The 20125-nt window shown below is 46.1% G+C and overlaps 2 protein-coding genes across 2 annotated transcripts; one reads left to right on the forward strand and one right to left on the reverse strand.

Moving 5' to 3' along the window:
• Window positions 1–5334: 5334 nt before the first annotated feature.
• On the reverse strand, window positions 5335–8558 carry SNRNP35 (small nuclear ribonucleoprotein U11/U12 subunit 35). Its single transcript, XM_065417792.1, has 2 exons — window positions 8523–8558; window positions 5335–7361 (listed from the first exon to the last, which is right to left on the reverse strand). The coding sequence occupies exon 2, from the start codon at window positions 7356–7358 to the stop codon at window positions 6549–6551; it is 810 nt and encodes a 269-aa protein (XP_065273864.1). The 5' UTR covers window positions 7359–7361; window positions 8523–8558; the 3' UTR covers window positions 5335–6548.
• Window positions 8559–10978: 2420 nt separating this feature from the next.
• RILPL2 (Rab interacting lysosomal protein like 2) lies at window positions 10979–17553 on the forward strand. Its single transcript, XM_065418023.1, has 4 exons — window positions 10979–11311; window positions 12378–12529; window positions 16117–16230; window positions 17490–17553. The coding sequence occupies exons 1-4, from the start codon at window positions 10979–10981 to the stop codon at window positions 17518–17520; spliced, it is 630 nt and encodes a 209-aa protein (XP_065274095.1). The 3' UTR covers window positions 17521–17553.
• Window positions 17554–20125: the final 2572 nt, after the last annotated feature.

The raw sequence follows: 20125 nt of genomic DNA on the forward strand, positions 1-20125 counted from the left end.
ACTGCAATGCCCATGCTGCCATTTTTAGCACACTAGCGCAAGCCCCACTAGCATGAATCTGTTTATAGGGACTGGCAGGCTCACTCACAGAGGCAGAGGGGGAGGGGTCTGATACTTGAAACGCATTCACATTTGAGATGCTGATAGCACTGTCCAACACTAGCATTTTATGAAGGCTGTGCTATGAAAACAGAACCAGATTTAGACACACTAAAATAACTTATGACCTATATTTCTCATCTTTTAAGAGAAGCCACACCTACAGAAAGTATCTCCACTACCTATTTAAAACGTGGATTGGGCATACACTTTGTTTATGCATAGGCCCTTACACAAAATGTGGGAACAATAATACTTTCCCAAGTTTCTAAGATAAGTTGGGAAAATAAATGTAAATGAAACCAGGAAGGTACTGCTACTGTATGATGCATTTAAGACGTAGGAAATCTAGATAATGACCCTTTAATATGTTACTATCATACTTTTGTTCCCCAACTTCAGAAGAAGAAAAAAACAGCTTTCCAAACTGCTGGGAGTTCCCCCTAGTAGGGAAGTGCTATAGGCAGCACTTGCATAAGTTATTTTGGACAATTACAGTGACAACACACCAGACCATTGCTGCTCTTTATAAACCAAGCTTGTACTGTATCCTGCTGTGAAATTCACTGTGATGTTCCTGTCAATCCTCTTGATAGCAGTTGGTCTGGCACTTTAACAACACTACAGCAATATTAAGCACTGCAGAAACGTAGTAGGTTTACAAACTGAATCCGCAAACCACTTTCAAAACTGATTAAGAGCTGTGACCTGGGACAATAGCAATACATAAACTAATACTTAGCCCAATATCTAAGTGCTATGCCCAAATAAATCTGTTAGTCTTTAAGGTGCCACCAGACTCCTTGTTGTTCTTAAAGAGGAAGTTTCTAGCTCTGTGTGTCAAGCTCGCCCCACAGAGTGGACACCACTGCACTATTGTTGGGCCAAAGCTGCAGCCCATCTGGAACAATGGCACTAAGCAGTTTGAACGTCCCCCATTCATCTCTGTGGGCTGCTACCTTGGAAATCTGATTACTACTGAAACGTAACATTAACCATTTCACTCCTGACTCCACAAACAGTAAGAACATAAGACTGGCCATAGCAATTCAGACCAATGGTTCATCTAGCCCAGTATCCAGTCTTCCAACAGGGGCCAGTGACAGATGCTTCAGAGGGAATGAACAGAACAGGGCAATTTATCAAGTGATCCATCCCCCGTTGGCCAGTCCCAGCTTCTGGTAGTCAGACGTTTAGGGACAGCCAGAGCATGGGGTTGCATCCCTAACCATCTTGGATAAGAACCATTGATAGGCCTATCCTCCATGAACTTATCTAATTCTTTTTTGAATCTGTTATACTTTTGGCAGTCAAAACATCCCATGACAATGAGTTCTATATGTTGGCTGTGCATTGTGTGAAGAACTACTTCCTTGTTTGTTTTAAACCTACTAATTTCATTGGGTGACCTCTGGTTCTTGTGTTATGTGCAGGAGTATATAACACTTCCTTATTCACTTTCTACATCATTCCAGATTTTACAGACCTCTTATGTCCCTAATTAGTCATCTCTTTTTTAAGATGAACAGTCCCAGTGTTTTTAATCTCTCCATGTGGAAGCTGTTCCATACCCCTAATCATTTTTGTTGCCCTTTTCTGTACTTTTTTCAACTCTACTTATCTTTTTTTGAGATGGGGCAACCAGAACTGCACATGGCATTTAAGGTGTGGGTGTACCATGGATTTCTATAGTGGCATTATGATCTTTTTTGGTCTTATCTATGCCTTTCCTAATGGTTCTTAACTTTCTGTTTTTGATCGCCACTGCACATTGAGTGGATGTTTTCAGAGAACTATCCATGATGACTCCAAGAACTCTTTCTTGGGTAGTAACAGCTAATTTAGACCCCGTTAGATTATGTGTGTATTACTTTGCATTTATTAACATTTAATTTCATCTGCCATTTTGTTGCCCAGTGACCCAGTTTAGTGAGAGCCCTTTGTAACTCTTTGCAGGCAGTTTTGGACTTCACTATCTTGAATAATTTTGTATAATCTGCAAACTTTTCCACCTCACTGATTACCCCCTTTTCCAGATCATTTATGAATATGATGAACAGCACTGGTCCCAGTACAGACCCTTGAGGGACCACACTATTTACCTCTCTCCCTTCTGAAAACTGACCATTTATTCCTACCCTTTGTTTCCTATCTTTTAACCTGTTAGTGATCCATGAAAGGACCTCCACTCTTTTCCCATGACTGCTTAAGACCTTTTGGTGTGGGACCTGGTCAAAGGCTTTCTGAAAGTCCAAGTACACTAGATCAACTAGATTACCCTGATACACATGCTTGTAGACCACCCAAAGAATTCTAATAGACTGGTGAGGCATGATTTCCTTTTACTAAGGTAGCGTTGACTCTTCCCCAACATATTGTGTTATCTATGTGTAATAATTCTGTTCTTTGCTATTGTTTCAGCCAGTGTGCCTGATACTGAAGTTTAGCTTACCGGCCTACAATTTCCAGGATTGCCTCTGGAGCCTTTTTTAAAAATCAGTGTCACATTACCTATCTGCCAATCATCTGGCACAAAGTCTGATTTAAGCGAAAGGTTACATACCACAGTTGTTAGTTCTGCAATACTTGGGTGAATACCATCTAGTCCTGGTGATTTATTACTGTTTAATTTATCAACTTGTTCCAAAACCTCTGACACCTCAATCTGAGATGGTTCCTCAGATTTGTCACCTAACGATAATGGCTCAGCTGTGGAATCTTCCTTACATCCTCTGCAGTAAAGGCTGATGCAAAGAATTAATTTAGCTTCTCCACAACAGCCTTGTCTTCCTTCAGTGCTCCTTTAGCACCTCAATCCTACAGTGGCCCCACTGATTGTTTGGCAGGCTTCCTGCTTTTCATGCTTTCAGCTAACGCCCTCAGATGGAGAGCAGTCATCTGAAAGGACGTTACTGGGGGAAGAACTGCTCATTTGGAATAGGCAGAGAGTTGAATATCTACCATGTAGCTTCTTGACAGATTCAAGTAAATGCTCTTCTTTTAAAAGCCAGGTAAGAGGCACAGCAGTCTTGCATTCACTGTGCAGAGTCTTTGAGGTTTCTTTGGTCTAACAGTAAATCTCTTCAATAATCTAATAAATATTTCTGTTGGACTTTGCTATGTGAGTGTCTTAGGTTATCTGGTGTTGAAATACAGTGTGTAATGCGATCCTGAGTGGGTTCTACTCATTTGGCACATAGCTGAGGGGTTTATCTTTTCTTTACACATTCACAAAGCTTGTACTGCTTCTCATGCAAACAAAGTCTCCTTGAACTAAACTGAGAGGCTGGCAGATCAGTAGAGGAGAAAGCCTGGAGGGGGAATAGTGCAGATTTGAAGGGGAAGCAACTATAGCAGATTTCTATTGTTCCTGCCTCTAAAACAAACTTTCACCACTGAAATAAGGACTTGGAGACAATGGATCAGATGCTGGACTCCACCACAGTGCAACCCCCTCCCCCCCCCGGCTTCTCACTGTGCAGGAAAATCCTTGGCTGATGCAAAAGCAGAGTGGAAGTTCCTGTGTCACTCGTATTCTAGCCCTTGGCTCTGGGTGTCCCTGAGCCACACCAATCCCCAGCTGCCAGAATGGCCCTTGGAGCCCTGGACAGCTGGGCATAAATTAGGGCCTCTAGGCTGCCCTAATTTACACTAGGGCAGTGATTCTCAAACTTCATTGTATCGTGACCCCCTTCTGACAACAAAAATTACTACATGACCCCCCCTGGGGGGGGGGCAGGTGCTGAGCCCCTCCACCCTGGGCTGAAGCCCTCAAGCTTCGGCTTCAGCCTTGGGTGGTGGGGCTTGGGCTTTGGCTTCAGCCTGGGCCTCAGCAAGTCTAACACTGGCCCTGGTGACCCCATTAAATGGGGTCGCAACCCAGTTTGGGGTCCCGACTCCTGACCCACAGTTTGAGAACCGCTGCACTAGGGACTGAACTAGCCTCAAGATTGAGTAGTAAGCACAGGGTGATCTAGGCCAAAGTGTAAACAATGGATGACCATTTGGAACTGTTCTGGTAAGAATATTTACATAGCTGCTGCCGCCGCCCTACTTTCAACAGGGCCTCTCCCTACTAAACATGAATATGCTGAGCTTGCTAGAAGCAAAACTACACAGGTTCTAGTACAAAACGCCTTTATCTACCCTACACTTGTAACAGAGGTGGGGCAGTCAGTTACAACTAACAGCTGTAGTGCACCCAGCAACCATTCTCATCCCCAGAAGCAGATTAAAATCATGGACTGGCTGGGCTTTACTCTTGTTAAGTTCGGTTCCATCTCCATTACAACTTTTAACCATGTTATAGCCAGCTCAGCTGTCAAGGGAGACAGACTGACCCAGAAAAGCATTTTCTTGCTTTGCAAAATAGTTCGGATGGGCGTAACCTCAGAGTTATGCTCTCTAGGCAAGAAAGAGAAAATGAGGTGCAAAGGGAGCAGGAGACAAGGAGGGACAATAACAAAATTACAAACTACATAATTCTTGCACCCATATGGGAGCAGCACCCAACAGCAGCTGTGGTGGTACAAAGGGTAGACAACAGGTTACATGGCTGTTGTATTACATTGCATAACTGTCCCACTGGCTGGTCCAGGGACATCATTCTGAAAGCTAGAGCAGGAGTTTCAAAACAAAGGAATACACAGATGAAAGTCTGGTCACTTTGCTTTGATTGGGCGCTCTCCATAGACTTTACATTGGGATGTGCTATAGCTGCAACAGCTGCTGGAAATTAACCTGAGAAGTCATGTGACCTGCAATCTGCCCTCATGTATCTCTATGTCTAGAGCATACACGTTCTACTAGTTAAAGGGGAGGATTGAATGAAGCAGGGAAGCAGCTCTCCATTAAAAGAAAGATTTCTAAGGCATGTTTCCCCATTGCACCCAACACCTGTCAAAAACATTATTTCTAAACATTATGTCTATCCCCATATCTCTCAAGCAGCTGAATCATTTCCTATCCGTTTTATATTGTGTGAAACATTTGCAAAAGCCGAAGATGATGATTTTACAGATATTTCTTCAATAGGTGACTTCATCAGTCTGTCATATGAGCACATGGCATATATAGGAAATATTTAAGGGCCGGGCTCTCTCATATACAAACAAGCCGTTCTCTCAATAGCCAAGAAGCCTGGACACATGTTTCATTTTGCATCCCACTGAATTAGGTGTGAATACAGGCACATCTGTAAGTCTGGTGTTCCTTACAGAATGTCAACAAGTATCGTGTGGTTAAAAATTTTTTAAACATTTCCTTTTTATTTTCATAGGTACATACAACTTTCCATTGGGTCTCCCCACAGCAAAGTATAATAGAGAACCCACAGCAAACAGTGATTATTGGTTCCTTAACGTTCTTAGAAATGGAACTACATAGAGCCCGATACCATCAGATGCAGTAAATGCAATACTGTGTGCTTTCCAATGCTTTCGTTATTTCCCAGATCCTGCTACCCCTCCACTCCGCTCTATAAAACACATTAGTGAGACTTTGCGTAAAGAAAACCTCTGAAGAGCAACAAATAAAATAATTGGCTGTGTCTTAAGATCTGCCTTCTAACACTTTTGATGCCCAGTTCTGGCTCTCCTCTTTTTCCTGTAGGACTCCTGTCAATATCTGGAAGGCTGGGACTATGATACCAATGCCAGCTGCAGCTCTCTCAGCTCCAAGCTGAGTGAGTGGGGGAGGGCTATGCTGAATCTAACGCAGGATAAGGGCCCATCTATAGAGGTAAACTACTGAGTAAGGGGGAATCATGTCATAACAGAACTGGGGCTCTGTCCTGTTTATAAGAGATGTTGGCCTTGCCTGTATAGAATGGTTTGAACCATGTTAAGGAATCCTGCTACAGTCCTGACCTCCAGAAAGAAAGGAGACAGTCACCGCATGGTTAGAATACACCTACAGGAAGATTTGCTTGCACACAAAGAGCAATTTAAATTTTAAATTTAACAAGGTGGGGGTGGGGAATCAAACCAAAGAAAAGGCAGATACCACATAATACATGAGACAGAGAACAAAAGCTCTGTAAATAAGAGAGCCACAGCTCAACACAGGTACAGGTTACTGCAGGAGTCATTGTCCCCTCTTTCTGGCAAAACCACCATAGAAATTACCTGAAGGACAATAAACCAGAGACAATGGGCCAGCTGCTTGGCTGGCCCAGCTTTGCTGAAGACAGTGGCTCTATCCAATTTTACACCCGCTGAGGATCTAGTTCCAGGTGATTAGCAGGACTCCTTGCAGGCTGGAAGCATGCAGCAAAGCCACAGGTTGAATTTGTGCCCATAGCTTTCTTAAACCAGAGGCGGGCCCATGCCTGGATTAGAACCTGACCTCAGTTCAGGGTTGTTTGAATCAGAAGATTTTGGAGGGGTCTGGCTGTAAACTTCCCCACAGTTCATGGGTGTTCAGCTTATCTATAATAAAGGAACTTTCTTCTACCGATGTTTGTCGTCATCTCTCTGCTTCTTAGGGTCTCTCTCCCTGCTCCGGTCTCTTTCCCTGTCTTTTCTCTCTCTGTCCTTCCTCTCTCTTCCTCTGCTCCTTTCCTCTTTGGAATCCCGCTCTCTCTCCCGGTTGCTTTCACCCCAAGCCCACGATCGCTCCCTTTCCAGCCATCTCTTGTCTCGGTTCCTTTCAGGGTCTCGGTCCCTCGCTCTCCAGTCCCTCGCTCCCTCACGAGACCAGCTCCTCTCTCTTTTCTCCACTAGCCCCTCTCCATAGAAGTCACTTTTCATAGTTGGCAAATTGATGGGCTTTCGGAAAGGCCTGTCCCGCCCTCCAAACCGCAGCTGCCCGGATTCCTTCTTGCCTCCAAAACCACCTCCAAGTCTCCGAGGGATCCATCCTTTGAGGGTCCTTTCCAGCTCGAAGTCCACAAATATCTCATGCTGGTCAATAACCAGCCTGTTGGCATCTCTATGGGCTTTCAAGAGCGCCCGTTCCTCTTTGTACTCTATAAACGCATAGCCCTTGGAAAAACCTGTGACCAAGTCTCTAACCAGACGAATCTTCCTAATGTCTCCATACCTGGAAAAGGCTTCCTTCAGCTTCTCCTCTGTGGTTTGTAGATTCAGTCTTGCTACAAACAGAGTGAGGTGGGGATCTCCTGTAACCCCCTTATTAGGTACGTACCGTGCCAACATGGCCCTCCAGATGGCACGGTCATGGGGCTCTTCATCTGTGCCATCAATGCTCCCTGCTTTGAGGGGGTCATACTCTTTCGCTATGGGCGCCCACTCATTCATTTTCTAGAGGGAACACAAACATCAAACACACTCCAGCATCACTGCTAACATTCTGTATAAACGTTCACCACTACAGGTGAATTGGAAGACACAGTTAATGAGGATACTTGGCATTTGCCTATAGCACTTTCCATCCCAGGATCACAAAGCACTTTACAAACATGAATGAACTTACAACACTCCACCACAGGCTGATTCCCATTTTACAGACGGGAAAACTAGGACGCAGAGAGTTCAGTTCTTAGCACAGATTCATCTGCTAGCACTCCTCCTGGATAGGCCGTGAGGGGCACAGAAAACCCTAGACATCCTGCATCCTCGCTAAAAAAACCCCATTAGACTTTGCAGAAATGACAAAGAATCCTTTATAAGATTAATTAAAACAAACTCCACTGGAATCCTCTTTTCAACTATCTGAAGAAGTGAGGTTTTTACCCACAAAAGCTTATGCCCAAATAAATCTGTTAGTCTTTAAGGTGCCACCAGACTCCTTGCTCTTTTCAACTAGACTCCCCCAAGCTCCGGCCCTCTGTGGAAGGCGATTTGCTCACTGTGGAGGTGGGGAGCATTTGCTTCCTGGTGTGGGAGGAAGCCTTGCATTATCTGGGTGTATTTTAGGGGAACATCCTTCCCATGCTCTGGTATTGGGTGTTTTTAAGCGAGTGTAGAAAGAGGCCGGATGCCTCCCACAGGCCGCTCAGTGGGGGGGGCCACAGGCCACGTGCTTCTGAGCCCATCTCAGCCCCCCAGCTGGGCTTTGCAGACTTCGCCCCTTCGCCTGCTGCAGCGTGCACAACCCAGCAGCCAGCTCGGCTCCTTCCTAGCTTTGCCCTCCGGGTGTCACGCGCTGCCAAGAACCCGGGGGACTCTCAACCCCTCCCCCCAGGGTCCCCGAAATTAGTCAGCACACCCCTCCCCCACCTTCCAGCACAGCTCAGGCCTAGCACATCCCCCCAGCTCTTGGGCTGAACCTCCCCTAACAGACCACACCCAGCCCCTCTCTCCAGCCACCCGGGGCGGCCATATAAACATCTAACGCCCCCTTACTGCAGGCGTCTGGTGCAGGGGCCGGGCCCATTCACACCGGGCCTGGGGACTGTTAGCACCACCGCCATCTGCCCGCCCGCGCACAGCAGGGTTCCCAGCCCGTCCCCGCACGCTCACCGCAGCTCCTCCGCCGCGGCCCGGGGCCCGGGCGCGCTTCTCTCCGCCCACCGGCTGCAGGCTCGCGGCCGGCTTCCCGTCGGCAGGGGCCGATTCGTGCGCGCAAACCACAGACGCCTCCACTTAGCAAAATCCCGCGCGGGGAGGGGCGACTTGTGCAAAGCGCAGCTCCGGGGCCGGGAATTGGGCGAGGGCAGCGCGCCCCGGGCACGCGCTGCGCCCCGGCCGGGCCAAGCCCGCGGAAAGTGGTGCTCCAGAAAGGCAGATGCGTTTGCCTTCCTCACCCCGGCCCCTGGGGGAGGGAAGCGGGCTGCAGATGCATTTTCCTTGCTAAGCTGGGGGGGTGGCTGGCTGCAAATGGGTTTGCTTTGCTGACCCCCTGCTGGGGGAGGGGGGCTGGCTGCAGATGGGTTTGCCTTGCTGACCTCCTGCTGGGGGGTGGAGGGGGCTGGCTGCAGATGGGTTTGCCTTGCTGACCTCCTGCTGGGGGGTGGAGGGGGCTGGCTGCAGATGGGTTTGCCTTGCTGACCTCCTGCTGGAGGGGGCTGGCTGCAGATGCATATCGCTTCTTGGCTCCTCAGAGCTAAGATCGAGCCTAAGTAGTCTTTCGGCCTATCAAAGGCCCCACAAAGTCACGGGACCTCCTGGTCAACTTCCTCTTGGCCCTGGCTAAACAGGCCATCTATAAAACCAGGGAGAGGAGGTTGGCCGATGGAGGTTCCTGTGACTGTGGGGCCTGTTTCCGATCCTCTGTCCGTTCACGTATCCGGGCAGAGTTCCTCTGGGCGGCGTCCACTGGCTCCCTTGACACCTTTGAGGAGCAGTGGGCGCTGTCCGGGGTTCTCTGCTCGGTGTCCCCGTCAGGTTCCCTTCTTTTGACCCTGTGACCGCACTCCTGTCCCTGTTTTTACATTAGTTGTCCCCCGTAATTATTTGAGTTTCAGGCCCTGTGGATCCTCCCCTTAGGCTGGGGGGGGACCCTTTAGCAGTGGGCGAGCTTATGCCCTCCCACTTCCTGAAGCCCAATAGGTATCAAAGGCTGTGATCAAGTGTCTTGATGTTTTTGGTTTTTTGGCCCCGAGATTAAAACCTTTTCTGTGTCTCCTGGACCATGAAGTACAAACATTATCTTATAAGTTATGCCTGTTCTTATCAGTCTAATATCTGACTCCCTGCTGGAGGGAAGGTGGCTGCAGAAGCATTTGCCTTGCTGACCCCCTGCTGGAGGGGGCTGGCTGTAGATATGTTTGCCTTGCTCACACCCGCTCTCCGCTGGAGGGGGCAGGCTGCAGCAGCTGAGTCCATTGCCCGCCGGGGGAGGCAGCGAGCTGCAGGAGCCTGCCGGGTTTTTGAGACCCTTTACAATTCACAGTAAACCACCTCCAAGCCCCAACCAGAATAGGGATTCCTGGCCAGAGTCCTTCCTTGCAGCCCAACAAGCCCGGCTGCTTTATTCCCCCGTGCAATGGCTAAGACAACAGGGGCTTTGCAGTGACCCTGGAGCAGAGCCGCTACCCCTGCCAGTTGCCAGGGGTTGTTGCCATGTGCGGTCTGCCGGGGCGTGCGAGCAGCACCGCAAATCCCCGCCTGGCTTAGCTGTGGCACGGGCGGAGCTGCCGCCGAGCTACGGATCCGGAGAGCGGAATTCACTTTCAAATCCGAATCGAGTTGTAGTGACCCGAGAGAGTGCACAAGGCAAAGCAGCTACACGGGCGGAGGGGGGTGTGAAATCCCAAGGGCAGCTCTGGCCCCTGCTTTTGGAAACTGAGCTGAATATTTGGTTCTGTGATAAGGGGCCCCTACATCCTGAGGCATGTGAGTGGGGAACTGGCCCTACCCAGGAGTGTTTCAGTCCCTCCCCCTCCTGAGGCGTCTCCATGGAAACTGCAAACGTTACCCAGGGAGGGCAGACGCTTCACCCTGGCCAGGGCTTGCTTTGTCATAGTTCTTCTTGCAAAATGCAATGGGAAATGTCTCCAGCTGCCCTCGCAGCATCAATCCCGCCTGCCTGCAAAAGCCTCCACCCATTACTTCAACACAGATCACTCCTAGGCTAGCCACAGCCCTGCCTCTTGCGACAGAGACTGGGTCTGCTGGGTAGTTTTGTCTGCACAACCAGCAATGAAACACACGCCCATAGCCTATCACCCTGCAGCCAATCTCTGTCTCCTGGACACTGCCTAAGAATGAGAGTAGAGGCCACTCCAGCTAGAAGGGAAACTGTCCCGTGCCGGCCTCGCTTCCCACATGGCTTTTAGCCCCACCCCAGCCTCCCAGCCTGGTTATCTGATTGGCCCCCAGGAGCTTCCCCTGGAGGCAGAGGGGACTTGGTCACAGGTTAACAAGTTTCACAGAGGAGGAGGAAGGAAGCTGTTGAGTGTGGTAGCCGAAGCAGGCGACAACTGCAGCAGCAGGTCTGAAACCAGCCTTCTCCAGACTGCCCACTGGGGCTTGCCATGCAGGATCATCAGCACCAAGAGGAGGGAGAGGAGAAGGAAGAGCCTGAAAGCGCCTTTGAGAAGAGCCCCTTCCAGCTGACAGCAGAGGATGTCTATGACATTTCCTACCTGGTGGGCAGGGAGATCCTGAAAATAAGCAGCGAGCCCCAGGGGGAGGCGCCCACCAGGGTCGCCCAGTTGCAGTTCAAGATAGTGAGGATTCTGGAAATGCTGGAAGCTTTGGTGAATGAGAGTAACCTGACAGTGGAGGAGCTGAAGATGGAGAGAGACAATCTCAGAAAGGAGGTGGAGGGACTCAGAAAGGAGGGTCCTCCAGGGAATGCAGAGCAGGTAGGTATAAGGGCAGGTGCAACCTCAGGAACTGATCTGCTTATTGTGGAGGCATGGGGTTTTATTAACTACACTTTACACTAGTGACATTCGGCGAAGCATCTCCATCAATTTGGCCCACCTTTCACACATTGACAGAGTTACAGCTCTGTTGAGAAACTGCTGTGAGCAACCTCATAAGCGTAGGCACAGTTTGAGGTTAGCAGAATTCTCAACGTCAAAAATCCCTGTCGGATGGGAGGCCATGCTAGCACCACTCACTGGAAAACACTTTTGCTAGCATGATTCAAGCCATTGTGTGGACAGGCCCTATTGGAGAAGTTTACTTTTCATCCCTGTTGAAATTCCTGACCCAGCTGCCCGAGCAGAGACCGGCTCTGGCTCAACAACCTACAATGTTGCAGTACAATGTCCTGTAGTACTGTAGGTACAGGGCATGGTTTTGTCTGGACAGAGTCAATATGCTGAAAGAGAAGTTCAGACATCCGGGCCCTGATTTTCATGTAGTGTAGATGTACAATTGCACATCTGTCTTTTACGTACAATTGCTCACACAAAAGCACCTAATTAGCCATTTGCACACATGTGAAATCCTTGTGTTTGTGCAAATTAGGTGTATCAGAGGAGGAATGACCTTGTGGTTTAGGCGCTCAGCTGGGACTCAGGAAAGCTAGGTTCAGTTCTCAGCTCTGCTCAAATTTTCTCTGCAACCACAGGCGAGTCCCTTAATTTCTCTGGGCCTCAGTTCCTGTGTGTGACAATGGGGATAACAGCACTTCCTTTGCAAGTTTAGAGGTAAACTCTTTGGGGTGGGGACTGTCTTATATGTGCATACAGCACCTGGCACAATGGGGCCCACAGGCACTACTGAAATACAAATAATTATTTTGCACCTACATGGTATGAAAGATCAAGATTGTAATGTCTATAAATAATGGAAATTACTATTGATTGATAAAGCTGATTCCTTGTCTAAGGTACAGCCTGACAGCTGCTCAGGGGTTATCTGGGCATGTGGTGTCCTTACGGTTGCTTGGTTTTTAAATTGTTGCCCTTTGTTCTACAGCTGAGCCTTGGACCAGACAAAATGATAATAGATCTCACAGATCCAAATCGTCCACGGTTCACGTTGCAGGAGTTGAGAGATGTGCTGCAGGAACGTAACCAGCTGAAAGCACAACTTCTTATTGCACAAGAGGAGCTACAGTGCTATAAGAGGTAGATCACTAGGTCATCCAGTCAGCAAAGAGCCCCTGTTTATAACACCTGTTTATTATGCAGGGATCATTTCAGAGGAGATTAGTGTTATTTGTTTGCTGTAGCACCCACAATGTGCTAGGCACTGTCCAGGTATACAAGACTGTAAACTCTTTGGGGCTCTGTGGTTATAGAGAGCCTAGCCCAATGGGCCTTATTCTTGGTTGGCCCCTTTGGCACGATCACAATAAATATTATTATTAATAATATTAATAAAAAAGAAGGGACATTCTGGCCCCTAAAAGCTTACGGTGTAAGGATAAACAGACAAGCAGAGAGGGGTCAGGGAGTGGGGGTTTCAAAAGGAATTTTCTATATAAATCAACCTTAAAACTGAAGTTCTGCCTGCTCTGTGTGAGTCAAAAACATGTGTAATTGCACACATCAACATCTGCAGGCAGTTACTTCAACTGTGTGTGCAAAGTAGGAAATTGGGCACACAAATCCAGTGTGTAGGTATGCCTGGCTGGCCATGTGTGAGTGCAAGTACCTTATTCACACATGCAATCATAGTAATTGCACACATGCATTTTGATGAAAACCAGGATGTAGGTATCTATCCTATGCCACTTGTCATAAGAGCAGGGAGGTTTCCTTGCTGGCCTTAGTTAAAATTTCCCTTCTCCTGTTGTGCAGACTTATGCATGCTAGTTTATTTACCACCCTTCATCTCAGAGATGTGTGCATTTCAGTGATGCTGTATGTATAGCTGTAAAGCACTTTAGCATTGTTCAGGATGAAAGTGCGTATTTTGTAAGACCCCCAGCTAAAGACTGAGTAAGGCACATACTACAAAAAACTCACCCAGGGATAAGGATTCAGTTCAGGGCAGGTGACCCAGGTGACTGCCTGGAGTGCTAGGCGTGGGGGGCACTGGGCTCGGGGTGCTGTTTTTGTTGTTAGTGACAAAAGGGAACATAGAATGTTTGAAGTAACATGGCTCAGGTATTCCATATTTGCTTATATATGGCATGAATAAATACAGATTTACAGATCCTAGCATGCACATTTATTGTCTTATATGACAGGGATAAATCATGCATCAAAGTCGTGAAATGGGCTAAAAATGCAATAAAAAATAAGATATTCAAAAGTTTAACAAAGGGGGGGCGCCGAAGATGCTCCTCGCCTGGGGCACCATTTGGTCTAGGGTGGGCCCTGATTCAGATGACCTCGGTTCTGTTCCCGGCACTGCCACTGATCTATTGTGTGATTTTGGGCAAATCACATCACCTCTCTTTTGTTTTCACCTCCCACCCTTTGTCTGGCTTGACTAATTAAACCATAAGCTGTTTGGGACAGGCACTGACTTTTACTCTCTTTGGGCTTGTCTATACTACCATGCGGGGTTGATCTAAGATATGCAACTTCAGCTACATGAATAGCGTAGCTGAAGTCAACGTACTTAGATCTACTTACCACAGTGTCTTCACTGCGGTAAGTCGACAGCTGACGCTCTCCCGTCGACTCTCGTTCTGATGGAGTACCAGAGTAGATGGGAGAGCGCTCAGCGGTCGATTAGATGCGATAAATCGACCCTTGCTGGATCGATCCCTGCCCACCGATCCAGCGGGTAGTGTAGACAAGCCCTTTGTAAAGTGCCTGGCACAATGGGGCCCTGATCTCAGTTGAGGTCCCCATGTGATACCATAATACAAATAATAAATCCATCCTGAGTACACTTCTATAACAGACATGCATAATGCAAGTTATAGCTGAGAAGCCAGTTTCAGACCTGCCCACTCAAACAGCAGTTTTGCCAGCAATGCAGTTAAGGACCCACTCCCCCAGCTCAGTCACACATTAATGGCTCCATTGGCCCTTGACTCTCCAGTTGCCTAACCCAGCTCATTGGAATCCAAGTTACAAATTAACCATGTGAATGTTTAATTCATAAGTGGATCATGAGCTGTGGGGCTCTAATTACCAACCCGTATTGTCAGTAATGGATTTCAATCCAAGCGAATCAGAGGAAAAATAATAATTTGATTTACATGGTAACTTCCTAACAAGGTGCCCAGGGTGCTGAAAAACCCAACTGAAGGCATCAGATATAAAACAAAGTAGTATAAATATGGGACTTTTGAAATAAAAAATGTGTTTTAGAATGTCATGAGTATACTTCTATATAGCATGTGTATAGCACAAAATGTCACGTCCTGAATTTAAGACTCACAGAGAATGTTTTAGTGGCTGGATAATGTATTATTAAAGACGTGAGTTTGTCTCGGGTGTTTTTGAAGGAGTATGTTTCAGTGCCCACATTGAACAGCATTGCTTATCTGCATATTGTGGGCTTTGATCCCCTCAGATCTCAAGATAAGCAGAGTCAGGCTAGGTCAGTGCAGTGATGGCCGTGAAGGTGTAGAACTAAGCACCCTCTGCCTGGCCGTACAAAGCCCTAATAAAGGCCAGCAATGCTTGTAGTCATGGCTTGCACTGTTTAGAGTAGTGGTTTGCACTGGTACAGCTATATGCCCTAAGGCTGTAACCAGTGAACATTTCCAGTGTAGGGAAGGGAAGTGACACGGGGAAGGTGACACTTATCTACCTCACAGGGGTCTTGTGGACCTTCATTGATTCAGGCCAGAATCTGCTGTTACACCTGTGTAAATCTAAGTGACTGTGCTGGAGATACCCTGGATCTGCCCCAATGTAACCAAGCTTGGAATTTAGTGCTTTGAGATCTTTGGATGGAAGGTGCTTTACAAATGCAACATAGGATTAAAATCAGTCCTCACTGAGTATTAAATAATTACATAACACTCCATCTGTAGCTATATAAGCTTCTAACAATTATCAGTGGGGTTCTTATCAAAATATTCTAAGCTAAATTAGAGAGACGAGGTGTGTGAGGTAATATCTGTTATTGGACCAACTTCTGTTGGTGCAAGAGACAAGTTTTCAAGCCACACAGAGCTCATCTTCAGGTCTGGAAAAGAGCTCCTTGTGGCTCGAAAACTTGTCTCTCTCACCAACAGAAGTTGGTCCAATAAAAAATATTACCTCACCTACCTTGTCTCTCTAATATCCTGGGACCAACACAGCTATAACTGCACTACATCTAAGCTAAATTACTGTGCACAATTAAAATAAGAGTGATTCACTATTAGCATTAGTCCAGGTTAGCTGTGTCCAGAGAAATTAGAGCTCCTATTCAGGAAAGCACTTACACACAACTTGACTTCAGTGGGACTTGAGCACAAGTTAAGGGCTTTCTGAATCGGTGCCTACATTAATAAAGACATAATATTGGCTGCATTGTGCATGCCCTAGCTTTACAGACCAGCACAGAACAGTTCCTAGTATCATTTTTTCACAAACTAAAACTAGTACAACATTCCTATGCACAAAGGAAAGGTGCAAAGACACCACAGCCAGCAAACGTGACAGTGCTGCAAACTTTAGCAGGGTATTTTGACATCATCTGCTCAGATGCCACATGCTGCCAGAATTAAGAAAGGGTTCAATATGCACAATGGGGGCGTGGTGGGGGGAGAGGTGTAGCACAGATTAAAAACAAAATTCCCATCTCCCTCGTTTGCTAGTGGCATCATTTCACAGAGGGAGGACCAGGCTGGGCCAATGGAAAAGGAATCCACTGTCTGCAGTCCTTCTGGCTCAAGCAAATCTAACGAAGAGAAAACAATCATAAAGCGTCTGTAAGTATTGTCACTTCTCTTGCAGCACTTTATAGTGGTGGGCTGACTTGATTGGATACTTGTTCTCCCCTCACAACCCCTCCCCCCTTCCCCATTATAAAAATTAAGGGCTGTTGCTGGAATCCTGAAGCCTGCAAACCTCCTCCTGAAGCCAACCAGAATTTGGTAGCATCAGGAGTCTACCACTGAGATGGTTCACATTGCAGCTGGGCATAGCTCCTCTCTGATAAGATGGTAAAAATAATAGCTGCTTCAGTTAACTTTTATGTGAGTTAATCTCATGACAGGGATAGTCTGAATTAGATACAGACAGGATGAATGTTTTGTGTAAACAGTGTTAACTAAAAGGCATCGGACACAATCTCTTTAACTAGTAGCAGTGCCTGTAGGAGGAAAGGGTTTCTTAAGAATGGTCCCAGGTCAAATCCTTGAATACTTCTTGCAAAATTAGAGGGAAATTACCACTTAAATGACATGGCCCAGCTTTCAGGTCTCACTGTTTCAGATTCCTAGAGGAAACTACGTCTCAGACCGCTTTATAGCAGTGCACCACCCCTGACACGCTGCATCAAAATAACAGTAAAAACTTAACACTTTTATAGCACCTTTTAGGTGTAGAACTCAAAAGTGCTTTATAAAGGTGGGCATCAGAATTTTAGAGAGAGGGAAACTGAGGCACAGATGAAGTGACTTGCCTGAGGTCACAGCATGACACAGCAGAGACAGGGAGAGAACCCAGTTCTCCTGCATACCAGCCGCATCCACTGGACAGTGCTGGTTGTGTCACATACTAGCACAACAGCAAAGGGAGAAGTGATTTTGCCCCGTGCCTGTGAAAAGCACCCTATGAGGCCAAAGACTTTCCAAGTAATCCTTGTTACACAAAGAAGCCTTCAGTTAAGGTCTCAGCCCGGGGACACATGAAATTGCATGGTATTTATTTATTGTCTTGAATTTAGCCTTCTTGGTTGAAAAATTGCCAGCTTTTCAGAGCTAATCATTAAGCTCTCCTATGCTGTAGGAGGCCATTGCCTCCCCTGTGAGTACACTAAGAATGTCCACGTTGTGTTGTGTACTGACTATCCCCCAAGGTTTGTTTGTGATGGGATTCAAGTGGCTATATGCAGCGGAAGCCTGCTCAAGCCCTGCGCTTATAGCTCCTGAGAGCAGCCCAGTGTGTTAGCAGGACAGGCTCAGCTGGTGGTTGTAGCCTTTCCTTTTTGTAAGACACTTCCCCCACCCTCCTCTTTTTGCTCTAGGTTCTCTTTTAAATACGGAAAACGAATATGACTGAGAATTTAGCCACTTCTGCTCCAAAAGTTGCAGCATATAAAGCCCTTGAGAAGAAGCATTTGAAGGAAAAGCATCAGTTTCACTGTAGAGAACAGGCCACATCTCAAGAACAACATGTATTTGTATAATACTTTCAGATTTTGCTTTTTTAAATAACATTTCTGACAATGTTTGTATTAAGGAATAAGTGTTGTTTTCTCCTCTTGTAAAGGATGGCAGACTTCCTCTAGACATATCCAGGCAGATGGGGTATGGAATAAACCTTTTTTATATAGCGATTTTCAGTCTTTTGAAGAAACATACCAAGACATAGCCTACGGAAGAAAGAATATTAGTTTTTCCACTCACATCTCACTGCCTGGGCTAGGGGATTTTCAAAGGCTAGAATGATCTTGCTGACATTTTGCTAGAGTTACACTATCTACAAAGACTAATATGTTTACATTTAAATTTAAAGTGACTTTTGTTGTGCAGTGGTCTGACACCAGAAATATCCATATCTTAAAGTAACCCCGAAGCTGAAGCAAACTGGAAGTTGCCCATGTGGTGGCTGTTTTGTGGTTTGTATTAAATTAGTTTGATGTCCTCTGTTCAGCAGCCTAATGCCTACCACCGCGACTACTATAATTGGGAGTATCTGACACCTTTAGCGGTAGACTCACAAGCCAAGCATTGGCTAGACCATGGATATAGAACTCTCATGGCTAGGGGTGATCCTTCAGGTCAAAAGTAAAGCAAGTTGTAGCAGAGTATTAACACTGTTACTACATATGTTCATCCTGCTCAGTGGACATATAGGACTTCAGTTAGTACTGGAACCTTTTGGAGGCAATACATATATTCTTGAGATAGAGCACATTCAACACTGACTCCTCATAGGTACTGAATGGGAATGAAAACACTAAAAATTGAGATAATTCTAGTTTTGGGAAGTTAATCACTGATTTAAAAAAGCATACACTAAATGAGCTGCATATACAGAACAGATAAGAGATAGGAAAGTTAATTATCTAGCTGCAATCCACTACTAAATGCATTTAGGTCAAACAGATGGAAGGTAGGTGTAGGGGAGATAATTCGTATCTCTGAGGTTTGTACTAAATCTACAAATAGAAAGACAACAGTTATTTTAACAGCATTAGATATGAGGCTGATTAGACATGTAAATAGTAGGAAAAATTAAAAGACTCAAGAATATAATCTTATTCCCTTTCAAAAGGGAAGTGAATTCTATGATCTCCTTTGATTCCCTTTTATATGCTAGCAGTAGGCAGAATATAGGTCAGTTGATGTATACAGTATATCTATACTTAGTAACAAAGAATGCCAGTTAATATGGCTGCACAGAAGGTAGAAAAACAGCAGTGTCATTTTCAAATGTGTTCACTAGTAACAGAATGTTAGTAAAGCAATATCAAAGATGCCTAACTTGGAAAGATTTGTCTATATGGGATAATTCTCTGCAATGGATGGGTGTCACACAGGGTTTGCCATCTTCAAAACATTATTACACCCCAACATTGGGGATGCTTCTTGTATAACCCTTCTGGGTCTGAGGGCTAATTAAACTAAGATTCTATCAAGTATGAAAAAGTCTATTGGGCCAATACATCCAAAAATAGTCTTATTCTATTTGTAACACAGCCACCAGATCAGCAGCTGGTGCTAACAAAATGAAAGCAGAACTCTGGCACAAAGGTCTGTGTACTCCACCACGCCTTCCTGTTACTTGGAGGGAGTGTTCATGAACATTTCTAATTCAGTAGAGGCATGCTGCTATTAGGATAGCAATTTAGGTGAGGGGGTGGGAGGGAGGAAAGGTGGTAAGATCTACTCAGGTTCTGAGTTTCTTATAGGCTAGCTCTGCACAGGAGAGAGAGCGATTGAGAAAACTGACAGCTTCAGCATTCCTGAGCAAAGTAGGCATCTCTACAGTGAGTTAACAAGAAGGGGAAATTGAGGAACAGAGGTGAAGAGTGACTTGTCCAAGGTCACAGTGAGCCAGTGGTATAAATAAAGCACAGGTTTGTTCCAGTTCCCAAGTCTGTTCTCTAGCCACTAGCCCATGCTGCAGAGGGAGAAGCTCTTTCAGAACGAGGGAACCTGCACACATTTTTGGCTTCTCTATTAGAGAGAGAAGAGAAGGAACTCTGTGCTGTGCCCACATCTAATTCAAAGCCCCAAAGTAGTTTGCATACAATATATATACTGATGGGGGTAAGAGACTGTGGACATATACATATCCACCCTCCTGAGCTTTCACTGGATGGAGTAGAAGACGACAACAGGCATCTAAGGGTTAACCATTTTCACAGCTTGCTTAAAGATATCTGAGACAGAGGCAGGCACAACAGCCAATTCATTGTTAATAAATATATATCTTTTTATTTTACAGACACATTTTCTTCAAGTTTTTGTTTTTAAAATACATCACTAACCCACCTCTCTTGCTGCAGAAACACATAGGTTGGACTGTATTACCCTGGCTATCATACAAGTGCACAAGACTGTCTTGGGTGGTATGAGCAGGAGGAGCAGCTTTGAGAACATGGAGAAGCAGAGGACATTAATAAAGCCACAGACCTCTTTGCTGACACATTTT

This window comes from Emys orbicularis, chromosome 16 (genome assembly GCF_028017835.1).
Source record: "Emys orbicularis isolate rEmyOrb1 chromosome 16, rEmyOrb1.hap1, whole genome shotgun sequence".
Lineage (NCBI taxonomy): Eukaryota > Metazoa > Chordata > Testudines > Emydidae > Emys > Emys orbicularis.